Source organism: Felis catus, chromosome B3 (genome assembly GCF_018350175.1).
Source record: "Felis catus isolate Fca126 chromosome B3, F.catus_Fca126_mat1.0, whole genome shotgun sequence".
In the NCBI taxonomy this organism is placed as follows: Eukaryota; Metazoa; Chordata; class Mammalia; order Carnivora; family Felidae; genus Felis; species Felis catus.
Genome location: NC_058373.1, coordinates 70,572,326 through 70,596,396, shown reverse-complemented (window position 1 = coordinate 70,596,396; position 24,071 = coordinate 70,572,326). Strand labels below are relative to the sequence as shown.

The 24,071-nt window shown below is 35.0% G+C and overlaps 1 protein-coding gene across 1 annotated transcript; it reads right to left on the bottom strand.

The window, feature by feature from the left end:
- Positions 1 to 388: 388 nt before the first annotated feature.
- On the bottom strand, positions 389 to 23,295 carry LOC101085131 (olfactory receptor 11H6-like). Its single transcript, XM_045060657.1, is given in 6 exon segments — positions 389 to 525; positions 528 to 1,046; positions 1,049 to 1,139; positions 14,108 to 14,349; positions 15,251 to 15,370; positions 23,283 to 23,295. Coding segments are annotated over 6 exon segments (1,122 nt in total).
- Between the last annotated feature and the right edge of the window lie 776 nt (positions 23,296 to 24,071).

Below are 24,071 nucleotides of genomic sequence, written 5' to 3'. Positions count from 1 at the left end.
AGTAATAACTGTAAACTATAGGACTGATTATATGTATGCATGTGTATATGATATTAGCAGCAAAATTTTAACTAGTATTAAATCAAAATGTCTGAAATATTAGTGATTATTTTTCCCTTATTTTAATTTGAATTTGAAATATTTCACTATTATTAATTTTCCCTAATGAAAATGAAGAGATGGATACAGTTAGCTTTAGAAAAATCTATTACGATGGCTGTTCCTCCTCCCCCCAAAATATTTTTCTAATCCAGTTAATACAATTGAATATCAAACTTTTAACTATTTATTTCACATATATCATTTCAATTGTGAAAAAAATTCTTCAAAGATTTCTTCCACACCTCTGACTAAATCTCACAATCCTCTAATTTACTCAGAGCTGCCTTCATCTCCTTACTTCAGAGATGATAGAGCAAGGAATTACTTCAGCTAGATTGTCTGCTGTTGGACTTACATATACAACCATGATAGAGCCATAAAACAGGGATACCACAGCCAGATGGGAGCCACACGTGGAGAAGGGACCCTGAGCACAGTTCTACTCACCAGGACGTAGGAGCTGGCAATAAAAAGAAAGGTGGGGAAAATGAAGACTGAGTTAAAGATGGCACAGATGATCTCAGTGGCAGGAAATGGCATACGGGACAGATTTATGAGGATGTCTAGGTCACACAGGAAGTGATCAATCTTACTGGAACAACAAAATGGGAGCTGAGAGATCAGGTAAATAGGCAACAGGAAATACAGGAAGCCACATACCCAGCACCCAGCTCCTGTTCTGATGCAGTGCTGAACTGACATGACAGTGGGGTAATGCAGGGGCCTGAAGATAGCAAGGTACTGGTCAAAGGCCATGGCAGACAAGAAGAAGGTCTCAGTGGTGCCCAGGGAGAAGAAGAAGTAGGATTGGAGGAAGCAGCCAGAGACCGAAATGGTGTTGGCCTCAGAGAGAAAGTTGGCTAGCATATTAGGGACAGTGGAGGTGATAAACCAGATCTCCAGGAAGGAAAAATTGGCCAGCAGGATGTACATTGGAGTTTGTGTTGATGGTCCCACATCACAGCACAGATAACGGATTTCCAGTTAGTGTCAACAAATATATTCCAGAGAAGACTGTAAGGATTTTTCTCTTTCCTCTGAATTTCCCAGGTATAAGGGAAACCCAAAGAATGAATTTACTCCTAGAACTAGAGCAATTACTTATGTTGGAATATTCATTTGTCTGTAATGCTGCAAAAATAACAAATTTCCATATGAGAAATGGCCTTTTAGTATTGCACATTAAGGAAAATACCTTAAGGTTACATCACTCTGCATGTCAGTAAATATCTCTCATGCAGAAATATTTTCATCGTTTTTAGATCTTCAGAGTCCTATTCTATATATAATAAATACAAAGTGAACAGATACTTGCCTGTCATCCTGAGGTTTACTGTCAGAGTCAGTTGGTATTGACAGTAAACAATTCTATACAAAAATCTACAATGCTAGGTCAAGCAGTAGATGAATACAGACTGAATGAATATAGCCAAAAGATAACTCAGTGTTTTTGACATATAAAATATATTAAAGAGAATAATAGTTAATAATCTTTGCTCTATTTGTGAGAGTAATATGTCAAGCTGATTTGAAGACAATATCCAATAGTTTTAAGTACTGTATGCAAGATAATTAATTGCTGTTTTATTGTTATGGGAAATACTCCTATATCTATTTTAGAATAGATTATAAGTCAATAGTAAAATGAGAAATTATTATAAGATTTCAAATTTCAACTCCTCCCTTCAGTAAAAATACACTCTTAAAAATACTACATGTAGGGGTGGCCAACTCTTGACTTCGGCTCAGGTCATGGTCTCATGGTTTGTAAGTTCAAGCCCTGCATAGGGCTCTGTGCTTACAGCATGGAACCTGTTTTGGATCCTCTGTCTCCCTCTCCCTGCCCCTCCTCACTCTCTCTCGGTTTCTCCCTCAAAAATAAATAAATGTTTAAAAATGCTACATGTATGTAATTTTTTAAATGTTCAGTATTTGGCATGCTGCACAGAGTCAGAGATCTTGATCATTGCATTTGTATCAACAAAGACAGCCCAGGAAAATGTGTATGTTTCCTATTCATAATCCTACAGGGAGGAAATTCCCCTTTTAAAATTTCAGATCTAATGACAAATATTACCTTATGATAGTTTCTCTAAGTTGGTTTTCTAACACTTAGTTATCATCATCATTAATTTAAATATAAGACAGAAAGGACAGTATTTAATGAGGCTCTTCAATATCATAAGATTAGTATGGAGGGCGAGCCTTCAACTCCCAGGTTGTGTGGAAAAGGACATAGACTCAAAGGTGGTGTTCTAAAAAACGGTGGTTCTCAAAGTGTTGTTGGGGACCCCTGAAGGTCTCTGAAGATTTATCAGGCATTTAGGCCAAAATTGTTTTCATACCAATACTATTATTTGCTTTATAGACTCTAATTGTTTCTTGATTACTGAATGGAGTTTGCCAGGCTGCATGATCTCATACCAAATTGTTTGATCTCACAATAAATGTTTGGTTATCCCATGCTAAAGAACATCCTACTGACCTCTCTTAAAGTAAACATTAAAGAGATTTATTAAAAATATTAAAAGCACAAATCTTCATTAAGTTTTATTATTTTGACAAAGCAAAAAAAAAGTTTTTTTTTTAAATTGGCATTTATGGTATTTTGATTAGTTTATTATCTCTACTAATGAATTTATGTATAAACATTATTTTTTTTTAATTTCTAAATGGTAAATACAAATAGCTGTAACTCATACAAACAAAACTACTCTGGGGTCCTTGATGAGTTTTAAGATTATGAAAGGGTCCTGAAATCAACAAGTTTGAAAACCACATGTTCTAGATAAACCTTGGCCTCTGCAGAAGAATTAAATCCTTTTCAACACTCACACATTACAGAATGATGAAGCCTTAGTTTGCAAAAATTACATCAATCTATAAATAAAATGGAGAGATTATAGTTTTGGTTTTGGTTTGGTTTTGGCTTGATATTGCAGAGCATAGATATTTGCATGCTAAACTGTAAATAAAATGTGAGAACACAGCATATTTCAAGTATACAAATTTTTATTATTAACTATTGCCACCAAGCTGTACATTAGATCTCCAGAGTTTATTCACCTTATAACTGAAACAAAATTAAAGTATGGGAAGTTATGAATATATTAATCAGTTTGATGGTAGCCATCATTTTACAATGTATATCAAATCATGTAATTGTATACTTAAATACGTAAAATATTTATTTGTCTATTATACTTCAATAAAGTTGGAAAAAATAAACTATAAAATAGGATGGTTTGGAAATTAAGAGCAAATAAAGAAAGAAGAAAAAGAATCCACAGCGCTAAGGTCTGAATCATGAATTCACATATATTTATACCTTTAAATTAATAGAATTATGTACCTTTTTTAAGGTTATTTTTAAAAATAAGCTTTGAAATTTGAAAAGTAATGGATTCATACTTAGGAAGAACTTTTCCAAGCCAGTAATTTCAATGCAATTCCAAAGTAATCACAGATAATAACCCAGACTAATGCCTTAGATTTAGTGTGTGGCAAAGTGTTACACAACTGCAGCCCACATAAGCCCTCCATAATCTCCTACTGTTTTTGCCAGTGACTTTGGGTTTTTCTTCATTTATTCCATTATTTCTATATGTGTGTGGAAATGTCTCTAAAAAGCTTTGTGTCCATATATCTCTCCCTGTTTCCTTTGGGTTCTTTCTGTTAAGAGTACATGAGTGAGAGAGTGAGAGTGAGAGTGAGAGTGAGAGTGAGAGAGAGAGAGAGAGAGAGAGAGAGAGAGAGAGAAGATTTTGTTAGATTTTGTTAATTCTTTCAATCTCTATAATTCACTCACATGTGATTCGGTCTTTTCCAGATATCATATAATACATGCCTGGAGTCTAGCCTTCTATCCAATCAAGTTCATTCTTTTGCTTCCTCCCCCAACTTTATATTTACCATTTAATTTCTTACTCTGTTTCCCAACTGTAACTGAATACATATGAAAGTAAAACTCACATTTCATTATACACACACACACACAACAAATATACACACATATATGGAAAAAGAATGTGTTTTTTTAATATTTCAATTTGAAAAACTAATGTGTGAAATGCTGTCTTTCTTCAAAAGAAAATAAATTTTAAAAAGCTACTCATAAATAATGGACCCACAAACATATGGCCAACTCATCTCTGACAAAGCAGGAAAGAGTATCCAATGGAAAAAAAGACTCTTTTTAGCAAATGCTGCTGGGAGAACTGGACAGCAATATGCAGAAGAATGAAACTGAACTACTTTCTTACACAATACACAAAAATAAATTCAAAATGGGTAAAATACCTAAATGTGAGACAGGAAATCATCAAAATCCCATAGGAGAAAACAGGCAGCCACCTCTTCAACCTCTGGAGGCAAGGGAAATAAAAGCACAAATGAACCACTAGGACTTAATCAATATAAAAACAAAACAAAACTTCTTCACTGCAAAGGAAGCAATCAACAAAACTAAAAGGCAACTGATGGAATGGTAAAAGCTTTTTGTTAATGACATATCAGACAAAGGATTGGTATCCAAAATCTATAAAGAATTTACCAAACTCAACACCTAAAAAACAATCCGGTGAATAAATGGGCAGAAGACATGACAGACACTTTTCCAAAGAAGACATCCAGATAGCTAACAGACACATGAAAATATGCTCAATGTCACTCATCATCATGGAAATACAAATCAAAACAACAATGAGATACCACCTCATACCTGCCAAAATGGCTAAAATGAACAACTCAGGCAACAAGAGATGTTGGTGAGGATGAGGAGAAAGGGGAACCCTTTTGCAGTGTTGGTGGGAATGCAAACTGGTGCAGCCACTCTGCAAAACAGAATGGAGGTTCCTCAAAAAATTAAAAATAGAACTACCCTACCACCCAGCAATTGAACTACTAGGAATTTATCCAAAGGATACAAAAATGCTGATTTGAATGGGCACATGCACCCCAATGGTTATAGCAGTGCTAAGGACAATAGCCAAATTATGGAAAGAGTCCAAATGTCCATCAACTGATGAATGGATAAAGAAGATGTGGTATGTGTAATACTACCTGGCAATGAAAAAGAATGAAATCTTGCCATTTGCAACAATCTGGAACTAGAGGGTATCATGCTAAGTGAGATAAGTTAGTCAGAGAAACATAGATAATCATATGATTTCACTCATATGTGGAATTTGAGAAACTCAACAAATGAACATAGGGGAAGGAAAGGAAAAGTAAAAACAGAGAGGGAGGCAAGCCATAAGGGATGCTTAAATACAGAGAACAAACTGAGCGTTGCTGGAGGGTGGTGGTGGGGGATGAGTTCAATGGGTGATGGGTATTAAGGAAGGCACTTGTCAGGATGAGCACTGTTATATGTAAGAGATGAATCACTGGGTTCTACTCCTGAAGTCAAGACTACACTATATGTTATCTAACTTGAATTTAAATTAAAATAAAAAGCTACTCATAAACAATCTTCATCTTTGAAATATAAAAAATATTTTCCAGAATGAATTAAAGACTGGAATGTGAGTGCCAGTACTTAAAAATACAGAAAGAATATAGAAATGTTTAATAGAATATTGTGCTACCAATTAGAAAACTTCATTAAACCAAGCTAGGAAAAACAGATCTTGAAGGGCTTAACATAATTTTAATGGTATTTTTAAAAAGTTCTGAAAAGTAAAGGATGCCATGAATAATGAAAAAAGAAATGCCAAAATAATTTCAAATAAATAAATAACATCCACTATACAAAGAAATGCTACAAATCAATAAAAGACAAGTAGCATGTTAGAAAAGGGGGTAATGTTAATATTGTCTCTGAATACAAAAGAGTCATTGACAATGTGCCATATTTTCCCAAGGAAATTAAGGAACCAAGTTCCTTAATAATATTGCCCTTCAAATCAATCTAATATTGACCTATATAACACACTCAGTGCTTGTGTGATATTGTTCTTCATTAAGATTACAGTTGATACCTTAATAGACATTGAAGTCAAGTATGTATCATTTATAAACACATGTCAAATGGCTGTACTCACAAAGGCTGTTTCTCAAATTTTGCAAAGTATGAATAAAATTTCCTCATTTCCTATCCTCTAAAAATAACAGAAATTAACAGGTGATAGGCAATATATCAGTTGAAGTTTCACTGAAGAAACACGTATTCACATTCACTTACTGGAATTTTCCCTGACATAGGCCCAGCTCCTACATAGAGCTATGCAAAGGGAGACTGGCAAACTACTTTACAACTTCTAATGCATTTTTGAAGTAACATTTGTTTATAAGCTCTGAAAGAATGCTTGGCTTTGATTCTGGAGAAGGACTATGTTCATAATTCATATATTAAGGGGTATAATATAAAGCTAGAGAATATTGGAGCCATAATGAGCTTTACCTTACCTGAAGACACATGATGGGTATCATAGAAACCCGTATGGATGAACATCATCTTCTATATCAGAGTGAAATCTCTAATCTCAGGTCTTGGAAAAGCCAAATATAGCAGTGTTCCATGCATTATTGTGGTGATTCATATGAACTGCTGACCGTTTTAGGAGCAAGAACATTATGAAATCAGTCATGGACCTCTCTGGACTTGCTCTCTTACAGTTCTCTTGGTTATTTATATAAACTAATAAAGCAACAGGAAACCTGACAGTTAAAAAGAGAACCATAGTCTCATGATCTACACAGAACTAAATGAACATCCAAAATATTAAGCCTTTTTACTTTCTGCAAAGATCATCTATGGGGAGTGGCTCCCTAGAGAGGGAATTTATAAAACAATAGTCCCATTGAACATATTTCCTATTCTCCTCCTTACTTAGCACGCTGGAATTTGTTTCAAATTCTAATACATTTCCTACTTTAATTCAAGGATTTTTATTTGGAATAACAGGAGAAATAGAAACAAAATTATTTGGGCAGGTATAAATTTGCTATTTAACTGTAATCAGAAGCAATATTCTCTCTGACAATAAAGGAAAATTGTGACAGTAAATGAGCCCTGGTTCCAAGCTTAGAGAAAAGTCTGAGAAATATAGGCCAATACAGAGGCTAGGAGCCTAGGTATTTAAACATATTAAAGACTCCATATTAAAGACTCCCTTCTTTTGTTTCAAACTCTTCATCATCTTAACTCTAACTTGTTTGCCCCAGTCCAAGCTCACCACTACACTGAGATATGCATTCTTTAGCTATGAGTAAATTTCTTTAAATAAGAAAGACATTTACAGAAATTCCTCATGCAGTTAACTACTTTGATAATATTCTTTAATGGCTCCATATGATAGCATTAACATTTTATGAACAAACAAAAATGTAAATAATGATCCCCAGGTTTTGAGACCCAGGTACAATAACCTGAGCGACAAGATTTTTATTTTGTTAATTTTTTTAAATTTTTATTTATTTTTAAGGCAGGGGGAGAGGGCAGAGAAAGAGAGAATACCAAGTAGACTCCACACCATAAGTGCAGAGCCCAATACATGGCTTGAGCCCACGAACCAGGAGACAATGACCTGAAATAAAATCAAGGGTCAGATGCTTAACCAAATGAACCACCCAGGCACCCACAAAGATTTTTATTTATTTCCCCCCCAAAGATTTTATGTATTTATTTTTTCAACGTTTATTTATTTTTGGGACAGAGAGAGACAGAGCATGAACGGGGGAGGGGCAGAGAGAGAGGGAGACACAGAATCGGAAACAGGCTCCAGGCTCTGAGCCATCAGCCCAGAGCCCGACGGGGGACTCGAACTCACGGACCGCGAGATCGTGACCTGGCTGAAGTCGGAGGCGAGATCATGACCTGGCTGAAGTCGGAGGCTTAACCGACTGCGCCACCCAGGCGCGCCCCCCCCCCAAAGATTTTTAAATCTAATATTAAGTCATATCTCAAGCAGAATATTTCCAAATAATAGAATATGATCAAGTAGGGTTTATTTCCTTAAGAGGTATCCAATACCGTATCATATGTGAATATATAACTTTTTATATTCGTTAATTGACAGAAAAATACAGGAATATATAACTAAATACAGAAATAATAATAGATAAAAATGAGAGTCCATGCTTGATAAAATTTATAATAAGCCAGAAATAGAAGGAAATTTCTCTACTTGGCAAAGAATCTCCACCAGAAGTAACTGGCTAAAAAGTTATACAATAGTAAAATGAAAAGCACTCTAATTAAAATGAAGTACAAACAAGAATGGCCACCATGGTAAACAGAGTTACTGTTCCATGTGATTCAATGGCCTTCCTCTAAAAGATTATATATCCACGTCTTCAGATGTTACACTAGGCAATGTGACTTGATTTGCCCAATGTAGTGTAAGGCAAATTTAAATGTGCCATTTCTAAAGAAAACCTTTAACAATAATTATGAAAATACACCAAAACTCTTTTTCCTGTGCAATGAAGAAAGTTATTTTCTTTTGTCCTAGATCCAAGAATGAAAGTAATATATAGAACCAGTCATGGGTCAACAAGTAATATGATTAAGGAAGAAAAAGGAAGTTGTTATAAATCATTGATATTTACAGGTAATTTTTATGACAACATAATTTGGGAAAAGCAATTGATACAATAATCATAACTTCCAATCCACAAAAATGAAATGAGACAAAAACAATTTATGGTATGAATATTACAAGAGAGAAATTTTAATTGCTGGCTGGATAAATGATGTATACCATGAACAAGAGAATTAACTAAAATATAAGACAATTCAATAAATTGGCTAGTTATAAAATATGTAGAAAATACAGTCTATCTTTTATGGATGCATAATTTGTAAACTAATGTGGGGAAATTATTTCATTTTCAATAGCAACACAGATTCAAAATAACTTAGAAATAAACTTTGCAAGATAACTGAGAATCATGAAAAAAATAACAAATCTTTACATTAGTATATAAAAGAAAACCTGATTAATAGGAGAGACATACCATGTTCCTCAATGGACTGACTACTTAGTGCTAAGGGTAAATAATTAACTACAAGTCAATATACAAATTCAGTGCAATTTAGACAAATCCCAGTCAGACTGTGGGAGGATTGTTATAGGTGTTACAGGTGTTTGAAACTTAAGAGATATTTTAAAATCTTGTTTGAAATAAATTCTCAAGATTTGACATGTATTTTGAAAAAGAATAATGAGATAAAATTTGGTCTATCATATACTAAAACTATATTTAAACTAAATTAATTAAAACTGTCATAGGAACTGCTGCAATTAATTGACCAAGTAGACAGCATATAGTACTATCTATAAATACTCAATTTCAGAGAGTTCAGATTCTGATAAAGGTTATATTCAATTAAAATGTGGAGAAAAGATAAATGATTAAATACAAAGTGTTGAAAAATTAAATTCTGACTCCGTATCTTACTATAGATAGATAAAACCTAGATCAATGAATGTGATTGACTTCAAAAGTAGATCAAAACACCAGAAAACATACATACTTTTATAATGTAGTATATAAGAAAGACATTGTATAGGGGCACCTGGGCACCTCAGTTGGTTGGTTAAGTGTCTGACTTCAGCTCAGGGCATGATCTCAAGGTATGTGGGTTTGAGGCCCACCTTGTGCTCTGTGCTGATAGCTGGTGCTGACAGCTAGAACTTGGAGCCTGCTTTGGATTCTGTGTCTCCCTCTCTCTCTGTCCCTCCCCTGCTTGTGAGCTCTTTCTCTCTCAAAAATAAAAAACAAAAACATTAAAAATTAAAAAAAGAAAGAGCTTTTGTATAAAAAACTTATATTTATAATAGAACAAATTAACTTTCATTGACTTCATAAAAGTTAAATGTTTGAATGTAAAACAGTGCCACTAAGTGTTAAGTGGCAAAGATGGAATTTTTGAGTAGTACACATGGAACAGAAACCACTATCAGATTTTCACTGCCACCATAAATTACTATAAAATTTTAACAATTATATACAAATTTGCTTGAGTTAGATAGTTTTCAAGGAAAGTCTATAATATTTGACAAAAGGGAAGGTTACAAGTTCCAAATTGACTCCCAGCATATTCTTTGAGGGCATTTTCTTAACAAAAGTCACAGGAAAAGAAATCCATGGAAACAGTGAAGGTCTCTGGGCAAGGAGCCAGCTAGAGTTTGAAGTTGTCAAAGTAGCATATTTTGGGGAAAATGGTTCTGAAAAGAAGGAAACTGAAAAACAGAAGCTCAAAAATCTATGGAAAATTTACATCAAGTCCTTGATTGATTTATAAACCATGGATACACAGGGCAATATTCTAGAATGTCTAGTAGAAAATAAATGCTAGCAAGCTCAGGAATAGGCAGACATATCAAAGGGAGCACCATATTTCCAGCCTGAATGGAGACACACTGTCTTTCATTTCAGTGATCAGAAAGACGATTTTTAAGAATAAGGCCCAAGTGCCTAGGTGGCTTAAGCAATTGACTTTGGCTCAGGTAATGATCTCGTGGTTTGTGAGTTTGAGCCCGGCTTCAGACTCTGGGCTGACAGCTCACAGCCTGGAGTGTGCTTTTAGGATTCTGTTTCCCTCCCTGTCTGTGCCTGGCTCTCTCTCTCTCTCTCTCTCTCTCTCTATGCTACAGCAACTATTCAATAGGAATAACTGAGTCCAGTAATAGATATTTAAAAAGTGAAGAAAGAAAAGAAAAATTAACCAACCTAAACCTTCGTATACAATAAAAGGTCCTCATAAGTGGAGGCAAAAATAAAGATTTTTTTCAGGAAAAAAAGCTGAAAGAATTTGTTGCCATAAGAATTCTCACACTACAAATAATAACAGTAGTTAATTATGCTGAAGAAAATGCTCCCAGAAGGAAACACAGGACATCAGGAAGAATTGAAGGGAAAAGAAAATATAAATATTGGGTGAAAATTGACTGCTCAAAATCATAAAATAATTGTATGACTTATGATAAATGTAAAAGTAAACTATTAGAAAATAAAAGCATGTGTGAGTAAATAAAATCAAAATGTTCTTGTTTTTTCCATTGTTTAGGAAGTCTTAAGTAATATTTTAGGTGAAGTATAATATATTCAATATATATATTAAGAAAAGAAGTCACTGCTTAATGCAAAAGCAAAAAAAAAAGAAATAAAGGAATAAAGAACAGATGGAAATATAAAATCAGCAAAATGATAAACTGAATTACATTGGTAATTACATTAAATATAAAAAGATTAAATAGTCCCATTAAAAGTAAACATTTTGAGACTCCATTTTTTAAAAAGACAAGGCAAATGCTGTTTAAGTTACACACTTTAAACATAAGGACACATCCTTGAACACAAGAATTTCACCCTTGAAATAAAAGGATGGAAAAGAAATAAAATATAAGACTTAGCAAAAATAAATAGATATTTCTTAATGATACAAGAGTCAATTAATCAGCAAGAAATAATCTCAAATTTGTATACAGTCTATAATTTCAAAATACATAAAAGTTAGCAGGATAGACAAGTTATAATCACTTTAGATTTTAACACACAACTCTAGGTAACCAAGAAGACAGATAAAAAAATATATCAGTAATATTTTAGAGATCTTAGCATGAGTAACTAACTTTAATTGGGATACATAAAAAGTAAAATCATACTTGGGCAATAACCCCAGAATGCACATTCTTTTGCAAGGACACATAGCATATTTACCAAAATAGGCACTATTCTGGTCCAAAATACAAGTCTTAACAAGGATTAAAACCATAGATTGTATGTTCTTAGACCACTGTGAAAATAAGTTGGAAATCAATAACATAAAGTTAACCAGAATATATCCAAATGTTTGTAGAATATATATTTGACACTTAAAAATCTTATAGGCTAAGGGAAGAATCCTAATAGAAGAAAATACTGTCATCTGAATGCTAATAAAAAGCATGGTATAGGGGCGCCTGGGTGGTGCAGTCGGTTGAGCGTCCGACTTCAGCCAGGTCACGATCTCGCGGTCTGTGAGTTCGAGCCCGGCGTCGGGCTCTGGGCTGATGGCTCAGAGCCTGGAGCCTGCTTCCTATTCTGTGTCTCCCTCTCTCTCTGCCCCTCCCCCATTCATGCTCTGTCTCTCTCTGTCCCAAAAATAAATAAACGTTGGGAAAAAAAAAAAAAACAAACAAAACAAAACAAAAAAAAACCATGGTATAGCAAACCTTCTGGAATGCAACTGAAGTAGTGCTTTAAGGGGAATTTTACTGTAAATTTGTATAATAAAAAAGGTTAGGTCAAAAGTCAATCATCTAAACTTTAAAGTCAGACTATTAAATCCTAAGAAACTAAAGAATAAAAATTAGGATGAAAGCACAAATACACAAATTAGCAGACAGACATGCAAAACAGTTTGGTTCTTTGGGAAAAAAAAATCAAAATGGATAAACTCTAACAGTACTAAAAAAGAAAAGGAAACCCCAGATATTAAGGATAATAGACAAATTTAAAGTGTATAACTACAAATCCTACACACATTAAATGATTAATAAGAGAATATTATGAACCACTTAATTACATTTTAACTTTCAGACAATGAATAAAAAAAAATTGAAATGCAGAGTATACCCAAACTACAACCATTAAATACAGTAAATTTTAACAATGTCAAGCATATTAATGCTATTGAATCTTTAACTTAAAGCCATCTAAAAAATTCTAGGCCCAAATGGTTCCATTGATGAATACTTTCAAATATCATGGAAAATATTTACAAGATTATTCCACCCAACACTAGCAGAATACAATTCTTCTCAAGCACACACAGAACATTCTCCAGAGCACGTTAAATCGCAAAACAAGCCTTAAAACATGTAAGAAAATTGAAATAATAGCATCTTCTCCAACCATAACGACTGAAACTAGAAATGAATAACAGGAAGAAAACTGGAAAATTCATAAATGTCTGGAAATTAAATAACACACTCCTGAAAAACTAATGGATCAAACCAAATGGGTCAAAAACCAATGGGAAATAAAAATATCTTAAAACATGTGAAAAATGTTAATGCAACATATTAAAACTTATGGGAAGCAGCAAAAGCACTTCTAAGAGGTAAGTTTATAGTGATAAAGGCATTCACTAAGAAGGAAGAAAGGGGCACCTGGGTGGCTTAATTGGTTAAGCGTCTGACTTCAGCTCAGGTCATGATCTTGCAGTTCATGAGTTTGAGGCCTGTGTCAGGCTCTGTGCTGACAGCTCAGAGTCTGGAGCCTGCTTCAGATTCTGTGTCTCCCTCTCTCTCTGCTCCTCCCCTGCTCACACCATGTGTCTCTCTCTCTCTTTTAAAAATAAACATTAAACAATCTTAATAAAAAAAGGAAGATCTCAAATAAACATAATTTTATACTTCAAGGAACTAGAAAAAAGAATAATCTAAGCTCGACAGAAGGAGGAAATAACAATCAAAGCAGATACAAGTGAAATGGACAACAGAAACACAATAGAAATGATCAACAAAACTAAAAGGTGTTTTTTAAAAAGGTAAAGAAAATTGATAAAACCTTAGCTAGACTAAGAAAAAGAGAGAGAAGACTCAAATAAGTAAAGTCTAAAATAAAAGGGGAGAAATTATAAATGGTACAACAGGAATATAAAAGAATCATAAGAGATTACTATGATTAATTATATGCCAACAAATTGGGTAACTTAGAAGAAATGGATAAATTCCTGGAAAAACTACAACTTATCAACACTGAATCATGAAGAAATGGCAAACCTGAATATACCCAATAACAAATGAAGAGACTACACATCAGCAACCAAACAAGTTCCAACAAAGAAAAGCCCAGGATGAGATGGTTTCAATGGTAAATACTGCCAAATATTAAAGAGGAATTGATAGACTTCTAGGGAAGATGGTGGAGTAGAAAGATATTAAGCTCACCTCATCCTATGGATGCAACTAGACAACACTCACATCAGGGTAAAAATAACCAAGGGTAAAATGACCTGAAGACTGGCAGAATAGACTCTCCACAGCTAAATGTGAAAAAGAGGCCTCACAGAAGAGGGTAGAAAGGGCAGCGGTAAGTCCGGGCACGAAAATGACCCATTGGACTGTCTGTAGGAGGGATCATCTGGCAGGCATGGAGAGTGGGGAAAGGACCAGACTCCCACACTGGGAACCCCAGGCAAAGAGGACCCAGGGAAGATGAATCCCCAGAACATCTGACTTTGAAAACCAGAGAGTACAGGTTTTCTTGGACCCTCTTGCTCTAGGACAGCCAGGAGGATGGGGTCCCATGCTTAAAGAGACAGCACAACAAACAGACCCACAGAGATACCGCACAGAAGCAGTGGTTTGAAAAACACTTGGGATATATAGAAATATTTATTTACTAATCTGAGAGCATGAATTGGAGAGGCAAGGATCTTTGCGAGACTTCAAGAACCAGAGTGGGCTGGCATCATTTACTTCCCCTACCCCCTAGCCTAGATACATGACACCTGCAGAAACCAGCACAGTGCCAACACTCTCCACCTAGCTTGCTAACAGCATGCCCCTCCCTGCCCAGCTCTCTTCTGCAGATCTGCCCCCTCCAACCCTGTTGGCCTTGGTAGGAGTTTTCCCAAGCCTGCATGTCTCCTCACACAGCCAATCAGTATGGACCTTGCTGGCATCATGTGTCCCACCTCTGCATTCTCCTGTGGACCTGCCCCTTCCAATATGCCTTTGGCGAGACCCCATTCAAAGCAGTGTCACAAACCCAGAAATTTGCAAGTATCCTTGACAGGCACCAGGACCACTCCAAACTGACTCCTGCCCCATGGACAGGAAGATGGGGGGAGAGGTAGGTAGGGAGGGAGGGAAGGAGGGAGGGAGGGAGGGAGAGAAAGAGAGAGAGAGATAACCACACACCAGTCTAACTGTGGCCCCAGCACTGGACTCGAGGCAGATATAGGGTCTGACATTAGGCCTCATGCATTAATGAAAGCTTCTCGGGGGATAACACAAGGGAAGTGCACTGCAGTTCTAAGTTACTGCATCTCTGGCAAATGCCTAGTCTGACTCAATTGAAGCCCAAGGCAGCCCACTAACAGCACAGGGACCAAACCCTGCCCACAACAGGCAAAAAGAATCACAGTAGACAATTGGACTGAAGGCAAAAGTGACACAATCACAATAGCAGGTCACATGCAACTCACATAGGAACACTCCAGAAGCACCAGGTTCTGGTGAATAGGGGACAATGCATTGCAGGCCACAACAGGAACTCTTATTCATAAGGCCACTACTTTCAACAGCAGGAGATGAAACTGTCTTTACTAACATATAGAAACAGATACAGAGAGTTAGACAAAATGAGGAGGCAGAGGAATATTTCCCAAATGAAAGAACAAGACAAAATCACAGAAAGAGTCCTAAGTGAAATGGATATAAGTAATATGTCTGATAGACAATTTAAAGTAATGGTCATAAAGATACTCACTGCACTTAAGAAAGAGAGAAGGACCTCTGTGAGACTCTTAACAAACAGAGAGAAAACATAAAAAATAAATCAGAGATGGATAACTCAATAAGTGAAATTAAAAATATACTAGGGGGAATAAGTAGTAGACTAGAAGAAGCAGAAGAATGGATCAGTTACCTGGAGGACAGGTAATGGAAAGCAATCAAGCTGAAGAGGAGAGAGAAAAAATAATAATAATAAACAAAAACAGACTAAAGGAATTCAATGACACAATCAAGCATAATAACGTTCACATTGTAGAGATCCTAAAAAAAGAGAGAGAAAGGGGCAGAAAACTTATTTGAAGAAATCGCTGAAAAATTTCCAAATTTGGTGAAGGAAACAGACATCCAGATCCAGCAACCACAGTCCCCAACAAAATCAACCCAAGGAGGTCCATTTCAAGCTACACAGTAATTAACTGGAAAGATATGATGATAAAGAGATAATTTTAAAAGCAACAAGAGAAAACAGCTACATACAGGGAACTTCCATAAGGCTATTAGTTGATTTTGGCAGAAATTTTGCAGGTCAGAAAGGAGTCTCATGGCATTTTCAAAGTTCTGAAAGAAAAAAAAAATGCAACCAAGAATATACTTTGTCCAGCAAAGCTATCATTTAGAATAGAAAGAGAAATAAAGAGTTTCCCAGACAAACAAAAATTAAAGGGAATTATTCACAACTGAACCAACCCTACAAGAAATATCAAAGAGGACTCTCTGAGTGCAAAGACCATAAGTGAGAGCAGGAAAAGTAGAAAGTACAAAAGCAGTAAAAATAAGTATATCTGTAAAAATAAGCCAAGGGATTCACAAAATCAAAGGATGTAAAGTACAACACCAAATACTTCAAATGTGGGAGAGAAGGAGTAAAGAAGTGTACAAAGTTAAGCAATTATCAACTTAATATAGACTGCTATACTCATAACATGTTATATATGAATCTAATGGTAACCACACATCAAAAACCAATAATAGATATGCAAAAAATAAAGAGAAAGGAATCCAAGTATATCACTAAAGAAAGCCAGTGAAGTGTAAGAGAGCAAGAGAATAAAGGAACAGAGAATAATTGCAAAAACAATCATAAAATGAGTAACAAAATAGCAATAAGTACATATCTATCAATAACCATGTTAAATGTAAATGGACTAACTGATCTAATTAAAAGACACAGGGTGGTGGAATGGATAAAAAAAACAACCCCATCTATATGCTGCCTAAGAGACTCATTTCAAACCTAAGGATACATGCAGATTGAAAGTGAAGGGATGGAAAACCATTTGTCAAACAAATGGAAGTGACTAGCTGGGATAGCAATGCTTATACCAGACAAAATAGACTTTAAAACAAAGACTGTAACAAGAGGCATAGAGGGACACTAAATAATCATAAGGGGAACAATCCAACAAGAAAATATAACAATTGTAAATATTCATGCACCCAACATGAAAGCATGCAAATACTTAAGGCTAGAAACACACATAAATGAAGTAGTGGATAGTAACACAATAATAGTAGGGGATTTTATTTTTTTTTTTTTTTTTTTTTTTAAATTTTTTTTTCAATGTTTATTTATTTTTGGGACAGAGAGAGACAGAGCATGAACGGGGGAGGGGCAGAGAGAGAGGGAGACACAGAATCGGAAACAGGCTCCAGTCTCCGAGCCATCAGCCCAGAGCCTGACGCGGGGCTCGAACTCACGGACCGCGAGATCGTGACCTGGCTGAAGTCAGACGCTTAACCGACTGCGCCACCCAGGCGCCCCAATAGTAGGGGATTTTAATAGCCCACTTACATCAATGGATAAATCATCCAGGCAGAAAATCAACAAGGAAACATTAGCTTTTAATGACACATTGGACCAAATGGATCTAAGAAATATATTCATAGCATCCCAGCCCAAAACAGCAGAGTATATATTCTCTTCAAATGTACATGGAACATTCTCCAGAATAGAATACAAATTAGGCTACAAAACAATTCTTAAAAAATTAAAAAAGACTGAATTTATGCCATGTATCTTTTCTGAACACAACATTATGAAACTAGAAAGAAAAGATCTGGGAAGGAAAACCTATTGAATGGGAGAAGATATTTGCAAATGACATATCTGATAAAGGGTTAGTATCAAAATATATAAAGAACTCCTACTCAGTACCTAACCCCCCACAAATAGCCCAGTTAAAAAAATGGGCACAAGATATGAAAAGACATTTCTGCAAAGAAGACATACAGATGGGCAACAGACGAATGAAAAGATGTTCAAAATCACTCATCATCAGGAAAATGCAAATCAGCATTGCAATGAGATATCCTCTCACACTTAAGAATGGCTTAAAAAAAAACAAGAACAACAAATGTGGGTAAGGATGTGGAGAAAAAACAACCATCTTGCACTACGGGTGGGAACGAAAACTGGTGCAACCACTGTGGAAAACAGTATAAAGTTTCCTCAAAAACTAAAAATAGAACTACAATGCATTTCATTAATTCCACTAATGAGTATTTACACAAAGAATACAAAAACATTAATTCAAAAAGATATATGCACCATTATGGTTATTGCAGCATTATTTATAATATCCAAGATATGGTAGTAATCTGTGTCCATAGTTGGGTGGGTAAAGAAGATGTGGTATATATACTTAAAGCAATATTACTCAGTCATAAAAAATAATGAAATCTTGCCATTGCAACAACATTAATGGACCTAGAGGGTATAACACTAAGTGAAAAAAGTCAGAGAAATACAAATACCATATGATTCCATTCATATGTGGAATTTAAGAAACAAAACAAATGAACAAAAAAATGAAAAAAAAAACCAGACTCTTAACTATATGGAACAAACTAATGGTTACCAGATGGGAGATCAGTGGGGGATGGATGAAATAAATGAAAGGAATTAAGAATATACTTATCATGATGAGCACTGAGTAATCAAATGGACAGAACTGTTGAATCACTATACTGTACACCTGAAACTAATATAACATGATATGTTAACTATACTGGAATTCAAATAGATAAAAAAGAATTGACACCAATTCTTCTCAAACTCTTCTAAAAATCTCAACAGGAAGGTACATTCCAAATCCATTTTTACAAAACCAGCATTACCCTGATATCATATAAGTACACCACAAGAACACAAAACAAAACAAAAAACTACAGGCCAATGTCTCTGATGAATATAGGTACAAATATTCTAACAAAACACTAGCCCACCAAATACAACAGTACAAAAAAGCAATTGTACACCAAGATCAAGGATTTATCACTGAGATGAAAGGGTGATTCAACATACACGTTCAATAAATATGATACACATTAATAAAATGACTGGTAAGTCATATGACCATCTCAAAAACCATTTGACAAAAGACAACATCCTTTCAAGCTAAAATCTCAGCAATTTGTCTATTGAAGGAATGAATATACCACAATCTAATAAAGGTCATAAATGACAAACCCACAGCAAACATCATACTCAATGGTGAAAGATTGAAAGCTTCTCTAAGATCAAGAACAAGACAAGAATGCCTACTATCATCACTACTGTTCAATACAGAACTGGAAATCCTATCCAGAGCAATTAGAAAGGAAAAAGAAATAAAGGCATCCAAATAGGAAAGGAACAAGTATATGTCATGTGTGTGTGTGTGTTTGTGTGTGTGTGTGTGTGTGTGTGTGTATAAAGTTTCAGGATACAAGATCAACAAACAAAACTCAGCTGTGTTTCTATACGCTAATAATGAACTCTGAAAGAGATAAAAGAAATCTATCCCAATTACAACAACATTGAAAAATAGAAAATAGCAATAAATTTAATAAAGGAGGTGAAAAACATATATATTTAAATCTAAGACATTGAGTAAAAAGACTGAAGATACATAAATGAAAAGATATAGTGCCATAAGACTGAAAGAATATTGTGAAATACTGTCAATTAATACTGTGAAAACAATACTGAAAATATACACATTAAATGAAATCTATACATTCAATGCAATCTAAATCAAAATTCTAACATTTTTCAAAAAAACAGAAAAAAATATCCTAAAATTTGTATGGAATCACAAAAGACTCTGAATGATCAAAGCATTCGTGAGAAAGAAACCAACATAGAGCTGTCACAGTATTTGATTTCAAGTTATGGTACAAAGCTATACTAATCAAAACAATATGGTACTAACATTAAAACAGGCACATAGATCAGCGGAATAGAATGACATGAATGAATCCAGAGGACATTATGCTAAAAAATAAGCCATAAATGGAAGGACAGATTGTGTATGGTATCATTAATACATGAAATTTTATTAAGCTAATTTTATAGAATGAGAATAGAATGTTGGTTACCAGGGGATGGTGGGGGGAGTGGATATGAGGTGATTAGATCAAAGGGAACAAATTTCTAGTTATAAGAACAGTAAGTTCTAAGGATATAATGTATAGCATGGTGACTACAGTTAATAAATATGTTGAGAGTAGGTCTTAAGCATTCTTCATACATACACAAAAATAGTTACCTTTGTTAACTATGACAAGTAATGGATGTGCTAATTATCTTCATCTTGGTAGTCATTCTGCAATGTGTAAGCACAACAAAACATTCCACATTGTACACTTCAAACACATAAGACACACACCCAAAATTTCTTAAGTCCAAGGAATTAGGGGGAGGGGAAATATCATGTTATGTTTAAGCATTTGGTTCCAGGTTGAAATCCTTGCATGTCATCTCTATTCAGCCAGATAGTATCTGTATTGCCTTGAGGTTACTGGGTATCTCTAACCTCACTAAAACCACAAAGGGGTGTAAAGATTCAAAGAAGTAATGTGAAACAAGCAAGTGCATATTGCTTGCTCAGAGTCACAACCTAAAACATTGGACATACTCTTTTCAATATGCTATGTACACCCAATCCCTTTTTCTTTTTCCTTTAAACAAAACACAATTTATTGAGGTATGACTGGCAAACAAAAGCTGCGCATGTTTAATGTATACAACTTGATGTTTGGAGATAAGTCTACATCCATGAAATCATCACCACAGTCTATTGCCTAATCATATTCATTACCTTTCAAAATTTCCTCCCACTCTATTATTTTTTTTTTCTTGGTGCGGTGTGTGTGTGATAAGTTAACATGAGATCTACTCTTAGCAATTTTTAAGTATTCACAGTACTATTAAGTACAGACACCATGATGTACAGTAGTTCTTTAGGAAATATTCACCTTATATAACTGAAACTTTGTGCCCATTAATACCTGTTTCCCCCTTGCTCTAACCCCTGGAAACAGCTGTTATACTGTCTGTTTCTATGAGTTTGACTATTTTTAAATTCCTCATCTAAGTGGTATCACATAGCATTAGTCCTTCTGTATCTGGATTATTTCATTTAGCATTATTTCTTCCACATACCACACACACATACCATATTTTATATATCCATTCATCCATTGATGGAGATTTAGCTTGTTTCCATGTCTTGGCTTTTACGACTAATGCTGCAATAAACAATGATGTTCAGATAGCTTTTTGAGATCTCTTTGGTATCCTGATTTCAACTCTTGGATACATACCCAGAAGCTGGATTGTTGGATTATATGGTAGTTCTCTTTTAAATTTTTTGAAGACCCTCAGTACTGTTTTCCATAGTGGCTATACCAATTTACATTCCAATCAGTGGTGTACAAGGGATGACTTTTCCTCACCAATACTTGTTATATTTTGGTTTTTTGGATAGTAGCCATCCCAGCAGGTATGCAGTGATATCTCACTGTGGCTGTGATGTTCATTTCCCAGATGATTAGTGATGTTGAGCATCTCATCACATACTCACTCACCACTTGTATAACTTTTTGGGGAAATGTCTATTCAATCCCTTGCTCTTAAAAAAAAAAAAAACATTTGCTTATTGATTGATTGATTTGAGAGAGAGAGAGAGAGAGAGAGAGAGAGAGAGAGAGAGAACACGCAAGCATAAGCAGGGTATGGGTAGAAACAGAGGGACAGAGAGACTCCCAACCAGGTTCCACACACCCTGGGAGCTCAAACTCATCAACCATGAGATCATGACCTAGGCTGAAATGAAGAGTTGAACACTTAACCAACTGAGACACCCAGGTGCCCCTAATCCTTTGCTCATTTCTTAAAAATGTTTATTTTTTTGAGAGAGAGAGAAAGAGACAGAGAGAGAGAGAGCAGGGAAGGGGCAGAGAGATGGGGAGACACAGAATCCAAAGCAGGCTCCAGGCTCTGAGCTGTCAGCACAGAGCCTGACAGAGGGCTTGAACCCATGAACCATGAGATCATGACCTGAGCTGAAGCTGGAGGCTTAACTGACTGAGCCACTCAGGTGCCGTTCCTTTGCTCATTTTTTAATGGATTGTTTCATGTTACTGAGTTATAAGAGTTACTTATATATTTCAGACATTAACCCTTATCACATACATGGTTTGTAAATCTTTTCTTCCATTCTGCAGGTTGATTTTTCATGTTGTTGATTGTTTCCTTTGCTATGTAGAAGCTTTTTAGTTTGATGTAGTCCTTTTCTATTTTTTTCTTTTGTTGCCTGTGCTTTTGGTGTCATATCCAAGACATTACTGCCAAGAACAATCTAAAGAAGATTTTCTCCAATGTTTTCTTCCAAGAGTCCTACAGTTTCGATTTCAGGTATTATATCCAAGTCATTAATCCATTTTGAGTTGATTTTTCTGTATGATGTTAGATAAGGGTCCAGTTCCATTCTTTTGCATGTGGATATCCAAATTGCCAACACCATTGTTGGAGATACAATATTTTCCCATTGTGTACTCTTGGACCCTTGTCAAAGGTTAGTTGACTATAGCATGTATTTATTTCTATGCTCTCTATTCTGTTCCATTGGTGTTTAAGTCTGTCTTTATTTCAAGAAAAATAGAGGGGTATTGAAATATGATTAAAAATGAGGGTTGGCGTATTTCTCCTTATACTTCCCCAAACTTTGTTTTATGAATTTGAAACTGTACTTTTCAGGATAGGAATGTTTAAGGTTTTTAATCTTCCCTGATTGAATTTATATTTTACTCTAAATGTTAGTATATTGATAATTTTTTAAGACTATGTATTCCATCTCATAATCTGTATCATATCTATCTTGTTGACCAAGTTTTTCTCTTATTTATGAGTCTTATTTTCCTGCCTATACACATATATAGTAATTTGTATCGGATGCTTCACATTATTATACATAGATTATTAATATTTTGTTGCCTCTCTGAGTAGTGTTTAAGATGTTTTTCAAAGTTTTTAAGATATTTTAAGTTTTCTTATTCAAATAGCTAAAGTGCAATGAAATTATTTCACAAAAGTCTGCACAGTATTTGGATACTTTCTTAAATGTATCACAGTATTTCCTATTTTACCTCTACTCTTTTTTTTCTAAATTGTTTTTAACATTTATTTGTTTTTTGAGATACAGAGTATGAGTGGTAGAGGGGCAGACAGAGAGGGGGAGTCACAGATTTGGAAGCAAGCTCCAGGCTCTGAGCTGTCAGCACACAGCCTGAAGCGGGTCTCAAACTCACAAATGTGAAATCATGACCTGAGCCAAAGTCGGATGCTTAACCAACTGAGCCACCCAGGAGCCCCAATTTCATCTCTACTCTTAATGTCATTCATTCTTTGTCTTTCATAGTGAGCTAAAATTCAGGATTGTATTGTCAAATCATACTTACATGAATCAGTCATCTTACCCATTATAAATTTTTTTATTAAATAATTATGGGTTATAGATGATTAAGGGGCTCACAAAAAAAAAACAGTTAAGTTTCTGGTATATTGTGGCCAGTTCCCCAGGTCCTTCATTAGTGGAAAACTAATTCCTCTGGCCCAAACTCAGACAACCTCATCCAGATTGGTACAGATTATATTTCTAAGTGAATTTCACAGAGGTCTTCATACAACTAGAAGCATTTCCATTCTACATTACCATTCTACGTTATGCAACTTACATGACATTTCCTAGAGAGCCACGCCTCATGAATTCTGGATTCTATTTATAATGGGCAATCCTTTATCAGCAAAATTCTGATAAAGGAATTTAAGAAATAAAGGCTCTTTCTTTTAGTAAATAGCTTTGGTTGATTTTCCTGGAGTCCAGTCAACAAGCAATTCAGTGTGGTTCCCTGTCTTCTTTCCTTTACCCCAAGGGATTTCTTCATCATGAAGAGAATGAATGGATAGCACATAAGCTGCTTTAATTCCATTCTCTCACACACTGGTAAGTACGTTACTTGCATCAATGTGCCCATCATCTAAGTTACCTCTATTGTAACATTTTAATTGTACCATTATATCACAAATTTTGATGTGAAAAAATAAAAACAATGGCCAATTAAATCAATTCACTAAAATGGTGTTCACACAGTTATACCTGACAATATAAAAATTTTCCATTATGTAGAAACAGAAGCAAAGAAAAACTTTGAACATTTTTTTAAGTTTATTTGCTATTTTCAAAGAGA